The sequence below is a fragment of the Prunus persica genome, chromosome G3, assembly GCF_000346465.2.
Source record: "Prunus persica cultivar Lovell chromosome G3, Prunus_persica_NCBIv2, whole genome shotgun sequence".
Lineage (NCBI taxonomy): Eukaryota > Viridiplantae > Streptophyta > Magnoliopsida > Rosales > Rosaceae > Prunus > Prunus persica.
Genome location: NC_034011.1, coordinates 25857874 through 25882469, shown reverse-complemented (window position 1 = coordinate 25882469; position 24596 = coordinate 25857874). Strand labels below are relative to the sequence as shown.

At 37.7% G+C, this 24596-nt stretch overlaps 4 protein-coding genes across 5 annotated transcripts; 2 read left to right on the top strand and 2 right to left on the bottom strand.

Annotated features, from left to right (window-relative positions):
• LOC18783821 (cinnamoyl-CoA reductase-like SNL6) lies at positions 1684–3893 on the bottom strand. Its single transcript, XM_007215511.2, has 5 exons — positions 3427–3893; positions 3010–3179; positions 2562–2759; positions 2312–2465; positions 1684–2211 (listed from the first exon to the last, which is right to left on the bottom strand). Exons 1-5 carry the CDS (start codon positions 3692–3694, stop codon positions 1901–1903), a joined length of 1101 nt encoding a protein of 366 aa, XP_007215573.1. The 5' UTR covers positions 3695–3893; the 3' UTR covers positions 1684–1900.
• Positions 4935–6649, top strand: LOC18784253 (proteasome assembly chaperone 3). Its single transcript, XM_007217121.2, has 7 exons — positions 4935–5074; positions 5260–5307; positions 5416–5462; positions 5646–5712; positions 5805–5848; positions 6054–6111; positions 6187–6649. The coding sequence occupies exons 1-7, from the start codon at positions 5027–5029 to the stop codon at positions 6235–6237; spliced, it is 363 nt and encodes a 120-aa protein (XP_007217183.1). The 5' UTR covers positions 4935–5026; the 3' UTR covers positions 6238–6649.
• LOC18783780 (serine/threonine-protein kinase BLUS1) lies at positions 6769–14983 on the bottom strand. Of its 2 annotated transcripts, XM_007217558.2 has the most exons (22): positions 14634–14981; positions 13588–13823; positions 13113–13506; positions 12389–12643; positions 11821–11945; positions 11642–11686; positions 11429–11510; positions 11247–11315; positions 11005–11175; positions 10844–10909; positions 10344–10412; positions 10081–10209; positions 9886–9959; positions 9279–9485; positions 8933–9024; positions 8744–8820; positions 8099–8224; positions 7976–8018; positions 7840–7886; positions 7462–7523; positions 7325–7376; positions 6793–7191 (listed from the first exon to the last, which is right to left on the bottom strand). In XM_007217558.2, the coding sequence occupies exons 3-22, from the start codon at positions 13278–13280 to the stop codon at positions 7126–7128; spliced, it is 2025 nt and encodes a 674-aa protein (XP_007217620.2). In that variant the 5' UTR covers positions 13281–13506; positions 13588–13823; positions 14634–14981; the 3' UTR covers positions 6793–7125. The 2 variants fall into 2 exon arrangements, with proteins under 2 accessions (XP_020414923.1, XP_007217620.2); XM_020559334.1 differs by lacking the exon at positions 8933–9024 and having other exon boundaries at positions 6769–7191; positions 9406–9485; positions 13113–13823; positions 14634–14983.
• Positions 17330–24400, top strand: LOC18782426 (probable phospholipid-transporting ATPase 8). The gene is made up of 11 exons (XM_007217078.2): positions 17330–18559; positions 19023–20380; positions 20609–20719; positions 20816–21092; positions 21326–21414; positions 21515–21623; positions 21718–21936; positions 22041–22166; positions 22660–22758; positions 23055–23246; positions 23553–24400. The coding sequence occupies exons 1-11, from the start codon at positions 18161–18163 to the stop codon at positions 24147–24149; spliced, it is 3576 nt and encodes a 1191-aa protein (XP_007217140.1). The 5' UTR covers positions 17330–18160; the 3' UTR covers positions 24150–24400.

The following is a 24596-nucleotide window of genomic DNA, read 5'->3' as shown; positions in this document are numbered from 1 at the left end:
ACTGACTTACAAAAATTTGTTAATGAAAGCAAAAGATTTTCCTTATAAAAAACTCTGGAAGACAGAATAAACAAATTTAAAAAAAGTACTACTACCATCCTCAGTCATAAGTTAACAAAGAGAGAGAGAGAGAGAGAGAGAGAGAGAGAGAGATGGATGGGGGGCATATCATAGGCATTTGGTTTCATGAGTACCGATGACAGCGAATATAGGGAATTGTTCCTCATCTACCGAGCTCTTTTTTCTACTCCCCTGCTGCTGCTGCTCTACCTCTCCTCCTACTCTAATTTTTTACCTGTCTGTCTATTTATATGAGTAAATTTATTAGTTAGTGTAAGGAATGCATGGCATGCAATGCAACCCCTAATTCAAGTTTGAACCTCATAAATTAAAGAGGAATATTTGACCAATGAGCGGCAGCACAATGTGACCACCAGTGTGTGTCATGTCTCATTTGGTTCTTCTCTCAAGTCAAGTTTGAATCACCTCCTGTCAGCTCTCTGTCACGCGAATCTTTCTCACCCACACACACATATATATATATATACATTACTTACTTCAAATTCAATATCTCTATCCTCTTCTACTTCAACTTAATCTTTAATCATGACCACCACAAATGCATGTCCCTGTGTGGAGAGTGTGCCTCTCTCTCTCTGCTCATCTGCTCATGCATCTACATCTGCATCTGCATACCTCTCTAAAGAAACAAAAGCTGACGGGTAACCCGGCCTCAATTATAAAATTTAGTGGTTGCCAAAAACCTGCGTATACAAACATTCAACATGGCCATCATTGGTATGTGGTCTCAATTCTCCAAGGGTCTACTGGTGTACCACTATCACCAGCCCAAAACCAAACAAAAAAACACATAAAAACGAGCATAACCCGACATAAAACACTATGGCTTTTACGTTTTCTAGTCGCGCCCTTTTTAGTTGGTTTAGGTTTAGCTTAGGAGGTATAGGCCCATAAACAATGGGCTCATTTTGCATATCCAACTTCGTAATTTAGGGTTGGGTTCAAATGGGATGTTAAACCCTAAAGGCCCATAAACAAATGCTTATAAATTCTCGCAAGCACCCCTTTCTTGACTCATACTGAAAAACCCTAGTCTTCTTGACTTTCTTTCGGGAGACCAATTCTCTCCTCTCCTTACCTTGCCTGCTTGCAGCCGCTTCTGTTTCTGCATCCTCGTCTTCTTCTCTATCTTCTTCTTTGTTATTCTGAATTTGATTTCGTTTATTTGAATAGACTTGTGGGTTATATGTTAATCTGGCAACGATGAAGAGTGCTTAAATTTCTGACACCTCTTGTATGAGAAGGGCCTGTAAAAGGGCTCTTCCTTGAGCACAGTTAGCAACTCTCTGAGCCTCACCCTTTTTCTTTCTTTCTTTCTTTACTTTTGTTTTTGCAATCACCCAGATAATTTGTTATTAATACTTTGTTTCATATTTCTTTTATTTCTCTGAAAGATTCATTTTTGATTGAGAATGTTGCCCTTGTCTATTTGCCCAACAGATTTTTCATCTGCAAAGATCGTTTTGTTTTTAAACCTTTTGTTGTTCTCTAAGACACAGAATAAATCTACACATTTTCCATTCTAATTTTTCAATTTGGAAGTAATTTGCTTTTGGATTCATTATTTTTGTTGGTAGAATGAAAACCAAACTTAGGTTATTCTTGCAACAATTTGATTTCACCTTCTTCATTAAGATTCACTAATTGCAATACATATGGTTGTGAATTGATGTAGGATGCTGAGATAATCTCTCTGGTTTAAGACGAAAATACGAAACAAACACGGATACTTACATTCATTTCTAAAGTTTTCCAAAACTTTATATTTCGCGTTGCTCAACCTTAACCTCAACGAGAAGTAATAATATAAGGATGGAACCTAAATGTAATGCTGGCTTTGGTTATAACAATATCTCAGTGATCCTGACAAAAGGTTTGTAAGCTTCCTATTGGACAATTCATATCGAACTTGGACATTGATGGACCCGTTGCCCATAATCTTGTTCTTCGACATGCTTGTCTCCTGAGCTAACTTCTCTGCCACTTCCTCTGTTTCAATGACTTGATCAAAGCAAATGTACCTCCCAAATGCTGCCTTGTTCATTGCCTCAAACACGCACACATGAGCGTCGGCCAATCTCATGATATCTACTGTGGCTAGCACCCCACTTTGGTACATGTCTTGGGATCCTGTATTCATATATGCACAGTAAAAAAATGGAAACTAGAATTTGTGTTTGTGTACGCATTTTGGAAAGCAAAAGGGTGTTTGATGAATGATGATGGCCACCTTTGAGATATGCAATTGTTGCTGTTGGGTTTCTGGTAGAGAATTCAGGACCAGTGATGAGAGCTGGGCAGATGGTTGCCAACTTCATCCCCTTCTCCTCAGCTATTCTCCACGCAGCCTTCTCTGCCCTCAGCTTGCCCAAGGCATACCAGAGCTGCCATTTTTTCCCCAAATGAAGTTAAAATACTAATAATTTGTCAGCAGAAAAAGAAAAAATAAAAAAAAGGTGTAATTTGGATTAAAATAATACCTTTTTGTCTGTGCAAAGTGACTCACTGCTCCAGCAGTCATGGTTAATTACAGGGGATGGGTTATGCTGGTTGCTGCTGTCATGCCATACGCAGGCTAAAAGTGAAGAAGTCAGCACACATTTTCTCACAGAAGCTGTCAATGAACATGCCTTCATCACATTCTCACTGGCCTTCACTTCTATCTCAGCCATGGATTTCTAATCACATAATTCAAAAATGTTAACAAATAATCTCGGCCATGGATCTAACAAATAATCATGATTGCAGTATTATATGTATAATTTAAGTCCAAGTTAGTGAGTGGGGTGAAGTTTTTCAACTTGTGTTTGAGTGTGCGCTACGAATTCCAATTACTTGCAAGTATAATTGGTTTTGTTTGAAAGGTATGGAATTTGGTAAAACGTATACATCTCTAGATTGACACTAAATTTGATAGAACTCGCTCACAGTGTAACCAGAGAGGCCAGCAGGGTCAGTGAATGCAGAGGTGTGGAAGACGCCACGACAGCCATGGAATGCTTGAGACAAGCTTTCAACATCTGCTAGATTTGCCATAACTGCTGATATCTTATTATTATTGGTCCTTGTACTCATCTCCCCCAACTTTTCTACATCTTCTGCAGAGACCACATGGTATATATATAATATATAATAATAATAATAATAAAAACTTGTTTGCTTGCAATCATACCAAAAGCGGATAGATACATGTAAAAACATAATTACAAGAATAGTTAAAACCTAAATTAATACGACTGCAATCAAACAAAAATGAAGAAGACAACGGAAACTTGATCGAAATCCGAAATGATGCTAAATTGTAAAAATCCAAGTTTTGACCAAATTGTGCAGTTTGTTAATTACCTGGGTTATCAACGAGGATGCGGACAGAGTAGCCACGGAGGAGGAGGCGGTTGACGAGGGCGAGGCCTAAGAAGGAAACGCCGCTAGTTACGCAAACCAATCTGCCTTCTTCGTCGTCGTCGTCGGTCAAGTCGTCGGTTTTGGATGGAAAACGCAGGTCGTTGGGTTGATGTTTTGTGAGGTGGAGGCCTGCGGCGGAGGCCACCAGCATACGACAGAATTCCTGTAACTCAATGTTGTCCCTCTCTTCTAAACCCACAATTCCCATTTTGGATTTGATCTAAGGCTAATAATATCAGTTGGCCGTTAATTATCTGCCTTCCCCTGTTTCTTCTCTTCTTTTCTACTTTTCTTCTTTTCTCAGGAACAGAGACAGACAGTGACCACGCTACAAAACTCACAAGACAATATATTTCAGAGACAGAGTGTTATTATTATGTTACTAATATTCTATAATCTCTAGTCATGCAAAGCTCACTTTAATCTCATACCTCATAAAAAAAACTGCCAACAGCCTAACAGTCTAGAGCTAGCTAAGCTAACAGGCTTGCCTTGGCTTAGCTAGCTAGTTAGCCTTACTTTTACTCTTTAGCATTTGCATATTTCAAAAAATCAAATTAAAAATCAGCTTTCTTTTTGTTTAACAAATACAAAAAAATCCTTCTCAATTTCAATTATAACACCAATTATGGGGATATGTAAATCTCAGAATATAAATTGTTACACAATATTTTTTCGTTTTTAAGTAAGTACGTAAGTCAACAAGAAATTTCCTCACATGTCCGATTTCTAATGAATCAAGATAACCGTTCGTTCAAATAAGTACGATTACGACTATTCATAATCCTAAATGTAATATAACGATGTAACCCTAAAAGATTGCGAATTTTTTTTCTACCAATTGGGGCCCTCCCTTCATCATTGATATTGTTTATAATTAATATTACATTTATAATCCATCAATGTGATAGGTCTCATTTGTTTCTCTTTGTGATGATAAATACTAAATTTGGAGTGGTGTGAATAATAGCAGGCCCCTTTAAATTAAAAAAAAGAAGAAGAAGTATACATTAAATAAATAATGTGATGTGAATCTTTTTTTAAGTAAAACAAGTATTGTTAAAAATGAGAAAATAAATTGATATGGCTAGGCTTGGCTGGGCTTACGTTTGAAGAAGGGCGGGTTTGTGGCGTCAAGAATGGAAGCGGGTGGCCCTGAGCACCTCACGTGTTGAATGACAAGTGAGCACGAGATATCATCTACACGCCACCACCACCACCACACACGCTAGACGAGAGTTAGTTGCCGCCATTCATGTATTAATTTAAGATCTAACACGTCATCTGATGTGACAATTATATCATTAATATAATTAAACTTTTTGGACTTGTACAAGTAAAGTCCAAGTGTGGCCCACCACACTCTAATTAAATTTTTTGGGCTAGCTTAGCTGGGCTTCAAAAATTTAGGCCCAAAACAAACAGAAAATAAATCAACTAACACTGAAAAGAGAAGAAAACAAGGGAAATTTACAGCAGTCTGATCTAGTCTGCCGGTGTAAAGTCGTCTTGAGGTCGTAGGAGAATCTCAGAGATAGTTATGGGCAGCTTCCCTGTCCCCCACAAGAAGCTCTCGTTGGAAATTAAGGTATTTTATTTTCTGCTTATTCATGTTTGGTTGGGTTGGTGTTGTGATTTTGAGCATAACCTGTTGTTTTCTCCAATTTTGTTTCTGCTACTCTGCGATTTCGGCGTTAGTGAAGCTCATTTGGGTTTGCTAATTTGACTTTGAATCTCACTCACCCAAGAATTGCCATGGTTTCTGCTTGGCAGGGGAACAAAACAGATGTAGTCATTTGCAGTTATGATGATCATTTCCTTGTGAGTGTTGGTATTTTTTTTTTTTTTTTGGGGGATTGTTGGTGGTGGGTGCATGGAAAGGCTGCAATCTTTTTGTGTCAGCTTCTAATATTTTAAACACTTGCTCAGGTCATTGCAACTCAAATAGGAGCTATGGGCACCATCCTGCAAGCCAGGTATTCTGCGTATTTATTAGTTTCGTTTCTGTGTCCGAAGCTTTTGTTATTACTAGTGTTGTTGTTTACAATGATTTGTACTTTGCCCTTTTGATACCTGAAAATTGCTATATGCCTATTGGCAATGAATGGCGTAGTGCCCCGTCGAGGAGCTTATGTGGTGTATATTATTTTCATCTTCAGGAAGGAGGAAGGAATGGCAATCCAACCAACATTCAACGTGTCTGTAATCTTCGGCAAGCGAGATGAGGTAAGATTACCGGTGCACTATAGCCTGTTAGTTTTATATATTCCTTGCTGACTGACTTTCGTGCTCATTTATATCCTCTTTAACATCTGCAGCCAATGCTAGTGTCCTGTGCTCGTCAACTTATTGAACACATCAGGTATATCTCCATTTATAGGAGTTTCTTTTTCCTTATTCAATACCAGTTACTGATCCTGTAAAAAAACTTTGGAGAATATTGTGAAGCAAGGTTCGCTTGTGAATGTTCTATTTCTAATATGTGTATTGAACAGCCTGTTTCTTTCGGAAAATACCAGCTGAACATGTAATGTTCTAACTTCTAACACAGCGGGTTGTGTTTGCAGTAACTCAGGCTCCTCCAGGCCATTAATGCTTTCTCTTGGTCTTAAAGACCATTCAGTGGTACTAACCAACCCCCTAAGTCTTTAGATGCTTTTTGGCCAATATATTTGTTGTAATTCCAATTATGTCGTGCAGGAGACATTGAAAGGCATTGTTTCTGCTGTGATCGGGAATCGTCTCTGGTAGTAGTGTGAAGTTGTGCTCTGGATTCGCCTCTCCTGTGACGAATGAAGTTTGCTATCAAAACCCTTAATTACTTTCCAGCAAGATTCAATCCAACCCTCACCACACGTAACCAGTAGTAGGGTGTCATCATGTTATAATTTCATTGCTTAACGAGTTGCACACATCTTACCTTGGAGACAATTCAAAGAATTGAAGAACTGATGAGAACCGATTGATGAAACTGATTATTTAAGCTTACTTTATCTTATGTTGGAACATTCTGATAACTTTTAGTGAAGGCTGTTGATATGACTTTACACTTGACAAATAGGGTTGATGGTTCAGAAGAACCAATGAATTTGAAGGATATTTCATTCGATTGAATTAGAATCTGTTTTGTTGTTTTATAATCCAAATTGAATTTGATTTGAAACTTGGTTCATTTTTTAATCCTACTAAAATTCAGATTTTATTCTGTTTTGAAGAGTTGTTTGGTCGACAAGTTGCACGTGCAACCCTTAACGGGTAGAAGGCACGACTATGAAGAGAGCCTTTTTTTTTGGTCGAACAGAAAAAGAGAGAATTGAACTAATATGAATTATAATTACAATATGAGTTCAATAAATTACATGTTACACAACGGGATTCAAGGAATAGCATTCTCAAAATTTGAACGTCTGCACTAACACACAGTCACACATATGGTACACTACGAGTACAACAAAAGAAAGAAGAGGAAGAAAATTGCTCCTATTGCAGACTCCACATACCATCAAAGCACCAACGAAATCATCAAGCGGTGGCCACAACACCGCCGTCACACTTCATCTTCTTTCAGCAACGTTTTCTATTGTTCCGCCGAAGATATTGTATAGTTGACAATGGTAGACTGCAGACATGACATTGCCATTATCCTTCACTTCCGTTTCTAATATTTTCGTCTTTGTTGGTCATAACTTTCAATTGTCTTTCTAACTGCAAAAGTACGAGAAGACATCTTCTGATCACTTACAAGAAACATTCTGATTACAGATAACCCAAAAATATATTTCTTTTCTCCCTAGAATGTAAAAACTTCAACAAAAGCCATTCAGATAAATACACAAACCTGGGCATTTTTCAACTTCTGTCTTTGCAATTGTTCAACGAGATTCCCGACACTGACATTACAGATGGAGTATAAGTAGAACGTTGATAAGAAGATCCAAAATTACATCACCAAAAAAAACTTAATTACTCATATACCTCTGTTGCAGATGAATCACCAGAGACTGTAATTCTCTCTCCCTCCCAGAGGCCAGAGGCATCTGCGTCAAATATGACGTGGCATTGTCAAAATCTAGTTCAAGCTTAAAGTCCATAAGAGCAAATTACTTTCAAGAATCAGATGTAACACAAACTACCACTAGAATGGGGAGAAAACTATTGTAGCTTATAAGCATTTTCAATTAATAACGACTCATCAAGCAACAATATTACCGGTCACTTCTGAGGATGGGTGGAAACAAACCCTACTATTTCTATTCCCCTCATTCAAGTTGTATTATAAAGTCATTTCATGTACAACCAATATGATTTCGAAAAATGGCTTATATGTTATAGGTAACTAAACCCAATCTTTACCTGCAAAAGATCACTGCTGCTTGCATCAGTGCACTCCCCTTGTGTTCCTGTGTGAAGCTGAATGTATCAAACCCAACAAAAATTTGCAGACACAGTTAAAGGCCAAAAATGTGAGATGAAAAGTTTGGGAAATTACCAGAGATCTGTTCCGTATATTTGATCAATTTAACTATTTCTTCCTGTCAAATGAGGAAAACAGAAAATTGAGACATAATATCTCCTCTACAAAATTGGGTAAGAAATAGAAACTGGCACATACCCTTTGCAAGCTGTTTTGCTGCAGAATGCATTGTAATGATGGGAGAACAGTGGCAGCTGGAAGGTTTGTGGTTGCTGGACTAGTTGAACCTCCACAAGCAGGACCAAAAAAGCAGTTCGAAGGACCCTGGAAAATAGATTGGAATGGCAATGGTTATAAGGCCATTGCCTAAAAGATAAAAGTTGCACCCCTACTGTTTTATGAAGTGAAACATCATAAAAATACAAATTTAATGCAGCTAGCTATTGAGCATATACGAAACTAGGAGGAGAATTAAGAGTTAGATTCAAAATTCACAAAGTAGACATAAAACCCCAATGGGTGCTGAGCAAAAATATGATGAAAAACTGAAACCAGTAGATGGGTCAAACAAAATGCAATTGCATTCTTGAGAGCCAAACTTCTGATGAATAACAGAGAACATTCTAAAGTATATATGTTACTAACCCACAATTCAATCAATTTTGCAAACCAATTTCCAATAACCAGGCCTCATAAAGATAAAAATTTACAAGTGGTAGCTACAGCATAAGCAAACTGGTAAAAGAGAATAAAAATTCTTCAAGATATCAGATTAACGGCTCTGCCCTTGTGTTCACCACAAGCTGAGCACATAGCGATGATAAATTCTTTATTCAGATGTACCTTGGGACTGAGATCCGCTGAAGTGACCTTGAAGCGCCCCTTACGTTGGACAACTGCTCCTTCAGACATATCCTCAGCTGCATAAATAAATGCAATACCATAATTGCTTTAAATAAGGACAAATAGGTGATGGCATCAGAAATTAGACTCAGGCAATAAATGAGAAGCACAGAACCACAGAAGACAAACCAGAAGCAGGGTTATTGGCATGACCCTTCTGGCGATACAACAATGGACCACTATAGTTCCGCTCAGGTTGATGTTTTAATTGTAGATGATCCCTTCAAAATATCATGTATGCAGTTATATAAAACAAGAAGTAACTACATATGGAATTCAAGGAGCTTTCGTTTCATTCAGTCAGAGATAGCATGAGCATGCAAACAATGCTTGATACATTGAAGGGGAGAGGCAAAGCTCACTTTCTTCTGGTTGAAAAAAGGGAAAGAACAATAGAGCATTCTACCGAAGAGGTTATTCTAGAGAACCTAGCATAATAAACAAACCAAAAAACTTAATCCTGAAGAAAGCTTACCTCTCCCCATCACCAATAACCTTTTTAGGAGAAAGCACACTATCCAGTAGTACTGAACCACTCAAAAATTTTTTAGGCTCGGGAATGACATGACGTGGTAAATAACTACTTTGACCTGAAGTCTCACCCTCGCTTCTTCCATTTTCTTGAACAATGGTTCTAGGACTAGTCGCACTCTCATCATCCTCACAAACATCAAAACAGCCTCTGCATCAGAAAACATAATTTATTACATAAATAATATATATTTTTTAAATTAAATGAAATTTTAAATGTTCAAACAGCCAAGCAAACATGAAAACAGCTTTTACATTCAAAACATGAAGTTTCTAAAAAAGGGAGCAATTACAGCCCCAAGGAAAATGAAAATGCTAAATAAATTTACTCCAAATAAACACAAAGTATCTCAATAAATTTTGGGAAATCCCATATTACATAAAATGCAATAACTTGCAGCAAACATCTTAATATACTGTATAATAATTTCAGACTGCAATACAAAATCTGTTGCAGAATGATAAATCTTAGACAACTATTTTCCCTGCCCACAAAATCAGTTTTTGTGTTATCAGTGGAAAATATGACTAAAAAGGGAAAGCAGTCATACTTAAGTGCTTGAAGAGGTTTAATAGGAAATGAAGCAAGTGAGCTGTCCAAATCATGAAGATCGTTGAAACCATCCTAAAAAAGGCAGATGCCAAACACAAAAGAATAATTAGAACTTCATAAATTGAATATCTGAGAGACAAGGGAGATTAAAATAAATCAATACAGATATTATTTTTCACAGTAGTTCCCATACCTCCTGATCAGGTCCAGCATTTGGTTGGTTTTCCATTTCAATAGCTGCCCCCTCAGCTGGAAAACTAACATCTTCATCCTTCTCATTTTGCTTCTTACTTGATGCATTGGGCATGCCATCTTCCTGAATCTGCAGGCAACACTGTGTCAGAAATAATATAAAAACAATAATGATAAATGAACATTCCATTGACAAATAAAACAATTTTCTTAAGAAATTAAAAATAATGAAGTATGCATAGGCTAGAAATTCACATGACTTACAAGGGCAGCTTGATTTTTTAAATCCTCAAGGTTGAAATTCCAGGCACTGATTCCTCGGATATACTCTTGCTGCAAGTGAGTACAATTATATCAGGATAGTGTTGATATTCGGCTACCCAAACTCCAGGAATAATGATCTTAAATATTGAGGAAGATGGTTTGATTACACATTATAATGCATGCACACAGAGACAAATTTGACTATGACGAAGAATACAAACTTAACCGAAGGCCCTATTATGTTCCATTCGTTTGCAGTATTAGACATAAGCTACCTGTTCATAAAATATAAATGTTATGGCCCTTAAAGAGGGCGATGGACTCATATCTGTGACTTTCTGAGTAACTAAATAATATGTACTCATTTAGACCTTTTAAACACTAAAGTGCTAAAGACTAGAATGTGGAGGGAAAACTTGAAATGCTGAAGCCCATAAGACCAATCTAGACTACAAGAAAACACCTAACCATATTTATATAATTTTGTACACAACTCTCACCTGCGATAAATGTTCTTTATCCCCATACAGAGCCTTATTCTGCACAAGGAGATCAGCTTCTTTTGCCTAAAACATAACAAGTAAAAAATGAAGCTGAAATTATGCCACACATCACAACTAAATAATCAAGCAGAGAAGAGAGTCTGAGAGTAGCGCAAGACCTTCAGCATCCTAAAACGATCACCTAACGGAGAAAGGCCATCAAGAATAGTACGAGCCAGATAATCAACTGGTCGTGCATGTTTGAAAAAATGGTGCTTCAAAAGCTTCTCTGAAGTTGGACGTTTCTTTGGATCCTTCACTAAGCAAGCAGCTACCATCTCTTTGAAAGACTGGAAAATGTAGCACTTCATGAATTAAATTTGAAAATGGAAGATGTGAGTTTCAACTGGCCAACACAAACCTTTGAAAATCTCTTGTCTCTTTCATAGTCAAGGCCTGGGGGTGCATTTTGTAAAGTCATCAGCAAAACCTGCAATAAGGGTGGAAAAGTGAAGCGAAAAGTTGTACATTCTCATTATAAGCACCACTGAAACACTTCTAGCAGGAAGATTTCATTAAATATCAAAAAATCAAGATATTTACTTTCATGGGTGGATACTTGGAAAATGGGGCATGGCCATGAGCAAGCTCAAGTGCTGTTATTCCAAATGACCAGATGTCTGCTCTGTTCATGGAGAAAAAGGAAAAACATAAGATAAGAAACTTCAAGTCTTCAACCAAAAATACATTGCAGTAGAGAAACAAGTGAAAAAAGAGAACAAAGAAAGTCAGATATCGGCTAAGCAACCCACTCACTTGAAGTCATAGCCATGCAATTGCTGCATAACTTCAGGAGCCATCCTGAGGAAAAGAGAAAAATATAGTATTTTAACATATGTAGAACTTCAGTTGCCTTAAGTGAATCAACAGTGGCAACAGGATCTTTAATATTAGATCATCATATGTAAGTCTGAAGGAAAAGATTGAGAAAATACCAGCACGGAGTTCCAACAAAAGTATTTCTGGTACGCTGTCTATCTCCAGTATCAAACATGCATGCTGACACTCCAAAGTCACCTAACTTGACTGCACCATTAGAGTCAATTAAAATATTCCCAGCCTGAAAATGGAAGTTAGGAACATGAATAAGAAAACAAGTGCGTCTCTCGATTATTAAAAAAACCTTAGTGCAGACCATCCTTCAACATAAAAAGACATAAATAACAGCATCCTAAGAAATATAAAGCAAACTGAACGCAAGCTTGTCACATACAGAGGACACACACATGTAGGCCTATGCACACCTGTAAGAGGTTTTGTACAAAGATTTAACAATATATCACAAGGCATACAATTAATCTCTTCAAAAGCAAACAAATAAATTTCCCATGTATTGAACAGGAACCCTTTGTTCCAAGGATACAAATTTCATTCGTTCTCTAGAAAAGTCAACGTCACATTATTACATAATCAAGACAATAAACAACTAAATATCCCTGAAGTACACGAATATACACAAAAATTGATGGTAAGATGATAGGATCAACAAGCCGAGTATGATACCTTCACGTCTCTATGGATGTGGCCATGAGCATGTAGATATACAAGAGCTTTTAGAACCTCATGCAATAAAGTCGCAATAACAGGCTCTTCAAAACCTTCAGGATATGCAGATTTCATTATATGCAGGCAGGATCCCCCAGCCATATATGGCATCACGACCCAAAGGCTGTGGCCAGCAGTGAACGAACAATGTGCTCGTAATAAATTTTGGTGATTAATCAAAGTCATCGTATGTACCTCCCTCCGGATACCATCCTGCATAATTTGACAAGAAAGATACAATTTTACATGGTACTTCAAATTTATACTTAAATCATCCCATCAACAGCTTCAAGACAACAAATCAGTCAATTATACAGAAAATGTTCTTGGAGGGCATTTGAATACGTATGATGAACTTAAAAGTGTTGTAATCAGAAACTAATTTTTTTCTCAGATAAATCCTCTTATAAATGCCTCACAGTTGTACCCAAACTTTAAGAGCACATTCAACATGAAAATAATGAAGAATAACTCTCCCATAAACTACTGAAGTCATCCATGATGTGATGGGATTCCTTCTCAAAATAGTATGCAATACATGCATAGATTTCAATTAGTCCAAATATGTTAAGACATAGAACCCAAGTGAACAAGACAAACCAAATATTAGCACCATTTAGGTGCATTAAAAAATAAACTCGACAGATAAATTGTGAATTACAAAAGAGAGTAGTCCACATACCAGGTCATTATTGCATTTTTCCAGATCAAGAACCTTGATAGCAACTATCTCATTAAGTGGTATACAGAGTGCCCTGTACACAGAAGCACTAACACCTTCACCGACTTCTTCATATAACTTATAATCTTTTGCATCCAGAGGAAATCTTTTGTCTGATACATACTCCATGCTTTCTTCTTATATCACACTGTTGAAACCCTCTTTACTTCTGGATATCCCAAAGAACATGAATAAAGTGTACCCAAAGGAAATAAGCATCAAATTAATACAGGGATTCCAATTTGATAGCATTTTCCCTTGGTTCAACACAAAATTGCGTGTTCATCCAGTAACTCCATTCAGATAATTCTTTCACCAAATGCTTCCATTTATGGCCTAATTAATTTCAGGAACCCTAAAACAGCACTAGCTAGTTATACAATAGGCGATAATATAATTACATACACTGACAAGAATTCTGGATAGAACTTGCTACCATTCAATTAAGCAGGAATCTGTAAGACAAAAGAAAGGTATCAATCTGAAGCACTTTTAGAAGGAATTAGCACTGAGAGCACAAAGCCATATCAAGTAACGTCATCAACAGTGCAGACTAACGCTGCCCGACTTTGAACTGCCCACTATTCTCACAAGACCAACTTGAGTGTTTATCATATAAGGTGCACGCTGATGGCAATGATTGATGTCTTAGGAAAAAATAAGAAACAATTCCTACAAAATCAAAGAGGCACAAGTTAGCCATATTAACGCAAGAAAGAAAGCCAGAAATGACTACTTCAGCGATCCAGATTATTATTTTGGCAGAAATAAGGAAAATTATCAAACATGAGGCCATGACATTACTCATATAAATCATAACAAATAAAATTCCAATAAACTTAACTTAACCCACCAATGGGTTTAGTGAACACCAAACACAGTCCAAAAATTAATCTTAGCTCAGTAATGGGTGACCGCACTTGCTTTCTGGATCTTAAAGGGCCGATTGTATTGGAAAGTACAAATCTACTTAAAATTGTGTCCAGAAAAAAAAAAAAACCATCTTACAAGAGCTCTTGTTTGATCAGTTTCTGAACAATTCCCACTTCCTTACAGTCATGCTTCTATGCAACAATTTACTGATTAGAGAAGTAGAAAATAAACCTTCCTTGCAACAATTCATCACAACTTGGATTTTTAAGACAGAAGAGGGCGGGGGCGGGGGATTAAAATTGCGATGCTACAATCTACCATTCTAAATTTCCACATTTTTACAATCAAATTAGCAACACTACACATTCAAATTTAAAACTTGCCACCTCAGAACCATAAGAAATCATCAAACTGAATTCCAGTTACCCATTTGTCAGCTCCACCAAACCAGAATATTAGATTTTAATGTAAACATGAAGAAATGAAATGAATTAAGCAAAACAACAGAAAAAATAACACTTTTTAATTGCTGCTAAACAAAGTTATGAACTTGACGAAAAAAAATCCGCTAAATTCAATTGCTTTAAGTGGGGCGGGCGGATGATGAACCTGAAGAATTATCAGCGGGAGTACCGAGTACGTACGGACGTAGGGTTTCGCCAGCAAAGTGGAACTCGTTGTGTATCGTCGTGAAAGTGGACGAACCAGAAGGTCCAGAACTGAATCTGAGTTGTTCTGACAAAGATTCAGACAAAATGAGAAGCCCTGCCCCTCCCCCACAAAACGACGTCGATTCAGCTCAAATTGCTCATCGATTGGAGTCCCCCGATTGTCTCTCTTATTCTATCTCTCTCTCTCTCTCTCTCTCTCTCTCTCTCTCCACCTCTCTATATCCAACTGTCGCTCAGGCTTAGGTCCTCAGATCGAATCTCTCACCATTTTTTATTTTTTTTCTATAAATAATTTCTGTTTTTTAAACGAAATTAAAATAACTAAATAAATACAACAGGTAAAAGGAAAGCCCCTTTTTCTGCCTTCAATTTTGTGGGGAAAATCAAAATCAAATATATTTTCACAGGCGGAGAGGCCAGGCCAGGCCAACCGTGATTGCAAAATGGGGTGGGCCCCGCTTCGAGATTTTAGTCAAATAGTCAATGTATCGGAGGGAAATTGCAAGTATCGGGTATTTATCGTGATCGCAGCCCCTGACTAGAGAGCCCTAAATTTGGGTCACGGGAGAGACAGTGCATGATTCGCTGGCTTTAGAACAGAAGGATCTGATGAGGCCCGTCCGCTGTGGTGCCTTATTCAACCCAATTGACGATATTGGGCTTGGGCCAAATTGTTCTTAACACACCCGATTTCAATGGGTTGAGCCTTGACTACAGTCGAAATTACTTTCCTAACCAAAATAGTTAAGATGGGCTTGATGCGGCATTTTGACCAAGCCTTCATTTGAGGAAGCTTTTGGGTTCAACTGAGAGAGCAAAACACCGTCACGTGATATTATTAATGCACGACGTAACATGTAATAAGCGAATTTGGCTACATCACGAGACGGTATTTCAGCAGCAACCAATAATTTCGGCCCAAAACGAGCACACATGTATTTTTGACACGTGTATGAGAGTGTATCTTAACAATCATTAAAGATGTATAATAATTGAGGACGTGGGATTGAATTGGCACCTTTAATTAGGTGGGCCAATGGCTTTGTACACAAGACAAGAGTGGCGGCAATGCATGGATGTATGGGGGAGAGAGTGAGATGAGATGGGTGCATGTGCATGGAGGTGGAGATGGTGGGCCGACGGCAACAATGACATGAAATGGAGCCCAAATTGCACGTGGCACAGTGTTGGAATCCGGCTTTAAAATTTATACGTCCTAAGGCTTTGAGGGTCCCACCATGCCACTCTCTTGTCTTGTCGGCCGGACCAGAACCTACTCGGGTCTACCCGCTGTCACTCGAGCCACCTGTCTCAAGGTGAGATTTCCATTTTCCCACCATGAGCCATGGCCCCCAAGGCTTCAAGCCTTTAAAGAGGGAACCGATAAGACTTGAGACTTAAGTTAAACTTAACAACCTTTTTTATTTTCTAATTAGGGTTAATTATTTTATTAATTTTTAAATTTAGATTTAATTTGCATTTGAGTCCTTCAATTTTCAAAATCATTCTTGTGGCCTTTAACTTCACTTTCGTTAGGACAAATGGTCATGCTATCAATTTTGTTAACTTTTTCTGTTAAATGTATGGGTAAAATGGTATTTTTATATTAAAACAAAAAAGATGAATACAAATTATATCTTTAAAATAACAATAAAAGAACGTCAGATAGAAAACCAAAAAAAAATAAAATTCAAGTTTGGGGAGTAGAAATCGGGATATAGGAGGAGAGAGAGAGAGAGAGAGTTTAATTTTAATTGTTTAGTTTTTTTAATTCATATTTTAATCAATTTAATACAAAAATATCATTTTGCTATTTATTTAACAGAAAAGTTAACAAAATTGATGGCATGACTATTTATCATAACGAAACTGAAGTTGAAGGATCACAAAAACAAATTTAGAAATTGAGGGACTTAAATGCAAATCTTTTCTAAGTTCATGAACTAATAAAACGATTAACTCTTCTAATTATATATTAGAGCTTGACACATTCTCAACTAATTCATATAATCAATTCATCATCTATTGAAATCACTGAGCACATATGAAATTCGAGTGTATAAGTGAATATTATTAACGACTTGAGCCATGAGCATCTGAACAATAAGGGAAGTTTAATTTCTTAAAATTGATTATTTAAGCATAAGTTTTTGTTGTTCCACGCATATATAATTAAGCTGCAAGCTCGTAGACAAATAGATGACTAGGCAGATCCCTCACCTTTATTTAATTTTAAATTTTGGACCAGAAGTTGAGATTGAGAACACCATGGGGGAAGGACACAAGGAAAACCGTGTCAAGTCAAGCTTTAAATTTTGTGCAGTTGTGCAGGTGAAACCATGAAACCATGGAACAAAACAAAATGTGCTTAAAATAACTGTTTCAAGAGAAAACGACGTCGTCCAAGGCGCCCTTTCCTTTTTCGTTTTTTTCTTCTTCGTCCGTTTGTCAGCATAAATTTTTTTGTAATATTTTTTTTCTTTCCCAAAGTGAAATAATTAAAGAGTAAAAGGAAAAAGGAGGACAAGGAATTGTTTTGTTTGCTTTTGCGAGGGGAAGGGGAAGGGGAGCGGTCAAAGGGGGAAGGACCCAGCGGCTCAATCAGCCACGTGTGCGGCAAAGATTGAGAACGATCTTCATCTGCCTCACGTCATGTTTCATCGTCTACAGACTCGAGAGACTCGAGTCTCACTCAATCACTACATTACACTCTGTGTACGGCCATGATCACCTGCTTCGACTCCTATTTTACCTATATATAAAATATATAGATCTCTTTCCCCTCCATGTCCCCAGCTTTTGCTTACTAAAGCGGCAAAGCTAACTACTACTCATACAAAGCTCACTTTTTTTATTTTACTCTCTCTACATTTTAGCTGAAACCAAACAAGCAACCACAAGAAAGAGATCTCTGCAGCCTGGAAATGGAAGTAAGGAATTCTCTGAAACACAACTTCTTCTAGGGTTTCCTAAAATTCCCGTCCTAGTTTTAGCTCTGTAGCACTTGCAATCTTTGTTTTAAGTTAAAATCATCAGCCTTTCTTTACTTTTGCCTTTTTTTTCTTTTTTAAATAATTAGTCTGTGGGATCAAAATGGAGCTTTAAGATATATACTTTGTTCACCGACTTTGTGTCTCTGGCTACGCAAGGCATTCAAAGCTCTTATGTGTCGCTCAAGTTATGATCTTTTAGCTCCTCCAATGGTTTTGTCAAATTTGGGTAGATTGTGTTAATGATCTGCTACTCCATTGGCCTAGACTGGTAGAGAATTTTGTTTGATTGGTCAATGTGTTTGCTTAACTCCGGGTATATTGACTACGGGATGGTGGAAATTTTGTGTTTTGGGAAGTAGGTGTGACTTGTTTGGTTGGTTGGTGATTTTCCCGGAAAGTGAAAGGGAATGTGGATGGAAATTTGAGTGAGGGAGAATTTAGTGACTGAGTTTGAGGGTGCAACCTTGCAAAAATGACGGAAGGGCGGAAGACAAGGAGAGGGATACATTTTAGCAAACTCTATTCGTTTTCATGTATTCGATCTCCTTTCCATGATAGTCATTCCCAAATTGGGGAAAGAGGGTTCTCAAGGGTTGTGCATTGTAATGACCCTGATAATCCTGACGCACTTCAGTTAAGACACAGGGGAAATTATGTTTCGACTACCAAGTATACGGCAGCTAATTTTATTCCCAAGTCTTTGTTTGAGCAGTTTAGGAGGGTTGCAAATATATACTTTCTTGTTGTAGCTTGTGTTTCATTTAGTCCATTGGCGCCTTTTAAAGCTGTTAGTGTTCTGGCGCCCTTGTTAGTGGTGATTGGAGCTACTATGGCTAAGGAAGCTGTTGAAGATTGGAGGCGAAGAAAACAGGTAATTATCTACATGTCAATGCATTGCACCGTTGATTTTACAAGCGATAGCTTAAGCTTATTTAGTCATTTTTGAATAACTCTGTAAAGAATTTGGAGTATAATTGCATTAGAATTATGGTCCTCTATTGTAACTCTCTCCCGCTGGGGTGGGCAAGGGGGGCCAGCAGTTTGAAAGAGTAAAAGTTAATCGGACAATCAACGTATATTTTTGTTAATGTTTTGCGGGGAAGGTTACAACTTACATTTTGTAGTCATATTTGTTGCAAACGGTCTTTTGAGAATTTGTACCGATGGAGATTGTGTACATCATTTTAGTATGTATTGATGCTTACTGTCTATATCCAAAATGGGTGCAGCATAATTGGAAAGAGCAACATTATTAGGATACCTTCAAATTAATGTTTTGATGTTTATTTATTTGTTTGTCCTAATTAAGTTGGCTATATCTTGAATGGTTTCAGGATATTGAGGCAAACAATCGAAAGGTTAGAGTTTATGGTAGGAATTATACTTTCTACGAGACCAGATGGAAGAAACTCCGAGTTGGTGATCTTGTGAAGGTGCACAAGGATGAGTACTTTCCTGCTGATCTGCTTTTGCTTTCATCGAGCTATGAGGATGGGATTTGCTATGTTGAAACTATGAACCTTGATGGAGAAACTAATTTAAAATTGAAGCATGCATTGGAGGCGACATCCCATCTTCAGGATGAAAATTCCTTGGAAAAATTTAAAGCAGTGATCAAGTGTGAGGACCCGAATGAAAATCTGTATTCATTTGTTGGGACTTTGTACTATGATGGCAAATCTTACCCACTTTCCTTACAACAGATGCTCTTAAGAGACTCTAAGCTGAAAAACACTGAATATGTCTATGGTGTTGTTGTGTTTACTGGTCACGACACGAAAGTGATGCAGAATGCTACAGATCCTCCTTCAAAGAGAAGTAAAATTGAGAGGAAAATGGATAAGATAATCTACATTCTTTTCAGTACTCTGGTTGTGATAGCCTTTGTTGGATCTGTCTTTTTCGGAATTGACACTAAACGAGATATCAGTGGTGGAAAGTATAGAAGGTGGTATCTTCGTCCAGATCATACCACTGTGTTTTATGACCCCAAAAGACCAGCACTTGCTGCTTTTTTCCATTTCTTGACTGCCCTTATGTTGTATGGATATCTGATACCAATATCTCTGTATGTATCAATAGAGATCGTGAAGGTACTACAGAGTGTTTTCATTAACCAAGATCAGGATATGTATTATGAGGAAACAGATAGGCCAGCTCATGCACGCACGTCTAATCTGAATGAGGAACTTGGCCAGGTTGATATGATACTTTCTGACAAAACGGGTACATTGACATGTAACTCCATGGAGTTTATTAAATGCTCGATTGCAGGCACTGCTTATGGCCATGGTATGACAGAAGTGGAGAGGGCACTGGCAAAGAGAAGGGATGGACAGCCTAAAACTGGTGACATATCATCTGATGTACTCGGAGATACTAGTGATGTTGTTGCCTCTGGAAAGTCAGTTAAGGGTTTTAACTTTAGAGACGAACGCATCATGAATGGCCAGTGGGTCAATGAACCTCATTCAGACACAATACAGAAATTCCTTCGGGTTTTAGCAATGTGTCATACAGCCATTCCAGTTGTCGATAAAAAATCAGGAGAAATTACCTATGAAGCTGAATCGCCAGATGAAGCAGCTTTTGTCATAGCTGCCAGGGAGCTTGGCTTTGAGTTTTTCGAAAGGACACAAGCAAGCATATCATTGCATGAGTTGGATTTTGAAACTGGGAAAAAGGTTGACAGGTTAGCTCCATCTGTACTGTCACCTGTTTATTTTTACATTCAGGCTCCTTGTAGTCTTTAAGCGTCTGGAAGGCCATAACAATTACGGCATGCGTATATATGTGCCAGCTCATACATACATGTTACTAATTACTTATTTTAGTTACTTACTACAACCTATGCTTTGTACAATATATATGTGTGAGCTCATACATACATACATAATGTGACTAAGTTTCTATATCCCAGGGAATACGAGCTTCTTCAAGTCTTAGAGTTCAGTAGTTCGCGGAAAAGAATGTCGGTAATTGTAAGGAGTCCAGAAAATAAATATTTGCTCCTTTGCAAGGGTGCAGACAGGTTAGACTCTTGAATTCTCATGCTTACAGTTCACCGTTTGAAGTTGCCAGTAGGGTCTGTTGAATCCATGATTTTCATTTATCTGCATATGTCCAGTGTAATTTTTGAAAAGCTTGCAAAAGCTGGGCGGCAGTTTGAGGATCAGACCAAGGAGCACATTCATAAATATGCTGAAGCAGGTTTACGAACTTTGGTGATTGCATACCGCGAGCTCGGTGAAGAAGAATTGAAAATATGGGAAAAGGAGTTTCTGAAGGCCAAATCTTCTGTCACCGAAGGTCGAGATTTATTGGTGGATGGGGTTGCTGATAAGATTGAAACGGATTTAATTCTACTTGGTGTTACAGCTGTTGAAGACAAACTGCAAAAGGGGGTGAATATTAAATTTTGATAGCATTTGTGATAAGTCTTTTCACCGGGATTAGTTTATTCCCAATAATTGTTATTGTGTCCTCCCTGAATTTAGAGCCCTGTGCAATTCAATACTGATGTGAATTGGAAGTTCATATCAGAATAACAAAACTTTAGCATACTTTTATATTCATAAAGGATTGTTTGCGTTCCTAGATTAATAATTCCATACTGATACTGTTCTCTGGGACGCAGGTTCCTGAATGTATCAACAAGCTTGCCCAGGCTGGGATAAAGATATGGGTATTGACTGGGGATAAGATGGAAACTGCAGTTAACATAGGGTATGTCAGCAGTTTTAATGATAGATTATGTTTTTCTGCAAATTACATATTGTAGTTATTTTAAATTTTTTGTTACTAATAGTTTTTGTAAATTTTACAGGTATGCTTGCAGTTTACTTAGACAAGATATGAAACAGATTGTCATCAGTCTTGATTTGCCAGATATAAATGCCTTGTCGAAACAAGGGAATAAAGAGGCAGTTGAGAAGGTACAGAATCCTAAAGCAAAAAACCATGACATTCTCTTTTTCCGTTATTTTTCTTTTTCCCTCAGGTAATTTCTGAAACCTTGATTGTTATAAGGCTTCTCTTGAAAGCATAAGGAAGCAAATTGGAGAAGGTGTTTTGCAAATTAATCAAGCTAAAGAAAGTTCTAGCCCAGCTAAGTCATTTGGCTTAATAATTGATGGAAAGTCCTTGGAATTTTCACTCAAGAAGGATGTGGAAAAATCGTTTTTTGAGCTTGCAATTAATTGTGCTTCTGTTATATGTTGCCGTTCTACACCCAAACAGAAAGCTCTTGTAAGTATCTTGCTCATGAGCATGTCAATCCAAATTATCCAAGTTTTTTCATATGGCTATCTGCTGGCATCAAATAAACTGATAGAACTATTAAATATGTGCAGGTTACGAGATTGGTAAAACTTGGAACAGGTAAAATAACACTTTCTGTTGGTGATGGTGCAAATGACGTTGGCATGCTTCAAGAAGCTGATATTGGAGTTGGCATTAGTGGTGTTGAAGGGATGCAGGTGACTATTTTTGAGCTGATTTGTACACCTTTGCATGATTTCCAATAATAATCAACATAGCATGCCTTCATTCCGAACTCCTCTGGGGCTGCACAAATGTGGCATTTCACATACATATTTTTTCTATTCTTCAACATCTTCAGTGCATCCTTGTTCTAGTATTCTATTTTCTTTTAATATATTCACATGTTTATATTGCTTGTAAAAGACATATATGCCCAGACTTCTGTCAAAGTAGTTAAAGCTAGTCTCCATGTTGTATGTCTGTTTCCCAGTGGTTAGTAATATATATTTGATCTGCTGCTGGTGGAGAAATTAATTTTTCGGCATCTTATGAAAGCCGTGAGAATAGAGAATATATTTGTCTATCAAACTATTTACCAATAGTTGTTTATTGTGATTTTTGGTCGGACAGCTCTCAGACATGTAAATTAAAAAAATTATATTTTACACCCAGCTTCTGAATCTGATTCCCTTTGATTCCTAAACACAGGCGGTAATGGCCAGTGATTTTTCCATAGCTCAATTCCGTTTTTTGGAGCGGCTCTTGCTTGTACATGGGCACTGGTGCTACAGGCGCATATCAATGATGGTAAAACATGTTTCTTATAGTTGTCACCAAAAAGCAAAATTAAAAAGAAATAAATAAAAATGCTCTTCCCTCAATAAGTTGAGGAACCAAAGCCACCCCTTCAAAGTAGACAATCATTGTTTCTTTTTAATCTTCTGGCTTTCAGTTTCCTTCTTATTAGCAGGATTATTGCCAATATAATTGCGTTGTAATTTGTAATATGTTTGGCATAGTCTGGAGGCGTAGGCAACAAAGAATCAACAAATTTATGCATGCCCTGTTGATAGGTGCCATTCTATTCTTTTTGGCTAATGCAGATATGCTACTTCTTCTACAAGAACATTACATTTGGGTTTACTCTGTTTTGGTTTGAGGCCCATGCTTCTTTCTCTGGTCAACCTGCTTACAATGATTGGTACATGTCATTCTACAATGTCTTCTTCACATCACTTCCTGTGATTGCTCTTGGTGTTTTTGATCAGGATGTTTCTGCACGACTATGCCTCAAGGTATACAGTTTTTCTCTTTTGAAGAGCTTAATATACTAATAAGGAAAAATGAATGGGTATTCAGGGGGTAAAGGATACTGAACAAGCTATAGCTCTAAGGTGACAGTTGACTGCAAAATCATGATATATTCTCCATGTTACTGCTATATAGCTTGGCGTTTGGTAATTAGGGTATTCCATTTTAAGAGTTCTGTTAGCAATTATCAGCTCTAGTAGCATGTGCTTCATATCTGTTAGCAATTATAGTCCTTGAAGCTTTCTGGAGCTACGAGAGTTATTTATTGTTCATTCTTGTTCTGCTGACAGTATCCCTCCTTGTATCTGGAGGGAGTGGAGAACCTCCTCTTCAGCTGGACCCGCATACTGGGTTGGATGGTTAATGGCGTTTTGAGCTCCATAATTATATTCTTCTTCACCACCAATTCCATGGTTGGCCAGGCTCTCCGTAGAGATGGTAAAGTAGTTGACTATGAAGTCCTAGGGGTCACAATGTACACTTGCGTAGTGTGGGTTGTAAACTGCCAAATGGCACTCTCCATCAATTACTTCACTTGGATCCAGCACTTCTTCATCTGGGGAAGTATCGCCTTCTGGTATATTTTCTTGGTGATATACGGTTCCGTCTCACCGAATGTTTCCACAACAGCGCACAAAGTTCTTGTGGAAGCCTGTGCTCCCAGTCCTCTGTATTGGCTAGTGACCCTCCTCGTCGTCATTTGCACTTTGCTACCATATTTCTCATACCGGGCTTTCCAGACACGGTTTAAACCAATGCGTCATGATGTAATACAACAGAAACGATTAGAAGGTTCAAACCATGATGAGACCTCTGGCGAGTTGCCTCTGAGACTGAGTAGCAAACTAGAGCACCTGAAGCGGAGATTGAGGGCTAGAGAATTGTGAAGGGCCGAACCGTAGTAGTGGGGTAATGAATTTATGTGATCAGATGAGGGGATAGTTGGTGGTTTGTTTGTGTATATGTTTGACAGTTTGGGAGAGGCATTTGAAGTGTAAGTTGGGGCAATGGCCAAATGAGTATTGTAGTGGACAGGACATGTATTTGTATACCACTCACCCCCTTGTAGGTTTAGCCATGTAAAGCTGATGATATATCAAATTATAAGAAAACAAAAAGAAGATCCAGTTTGATATCCCGATGCCATGTCCCAATTTTTAATCTTGCAAGTTGCACCCATTAAAGTGAAGTTAAACCAGCAATTGCTTGCTGCAGCCTATGGTTTTTGCACACTAAAGTAACAATTAAACCATGATTAAAATGACGCAGAGATTAAAAATTAAAAAGATTGATAGAGGGTGATTACTGCAAATCTAATCCCACTAATTTTGCAG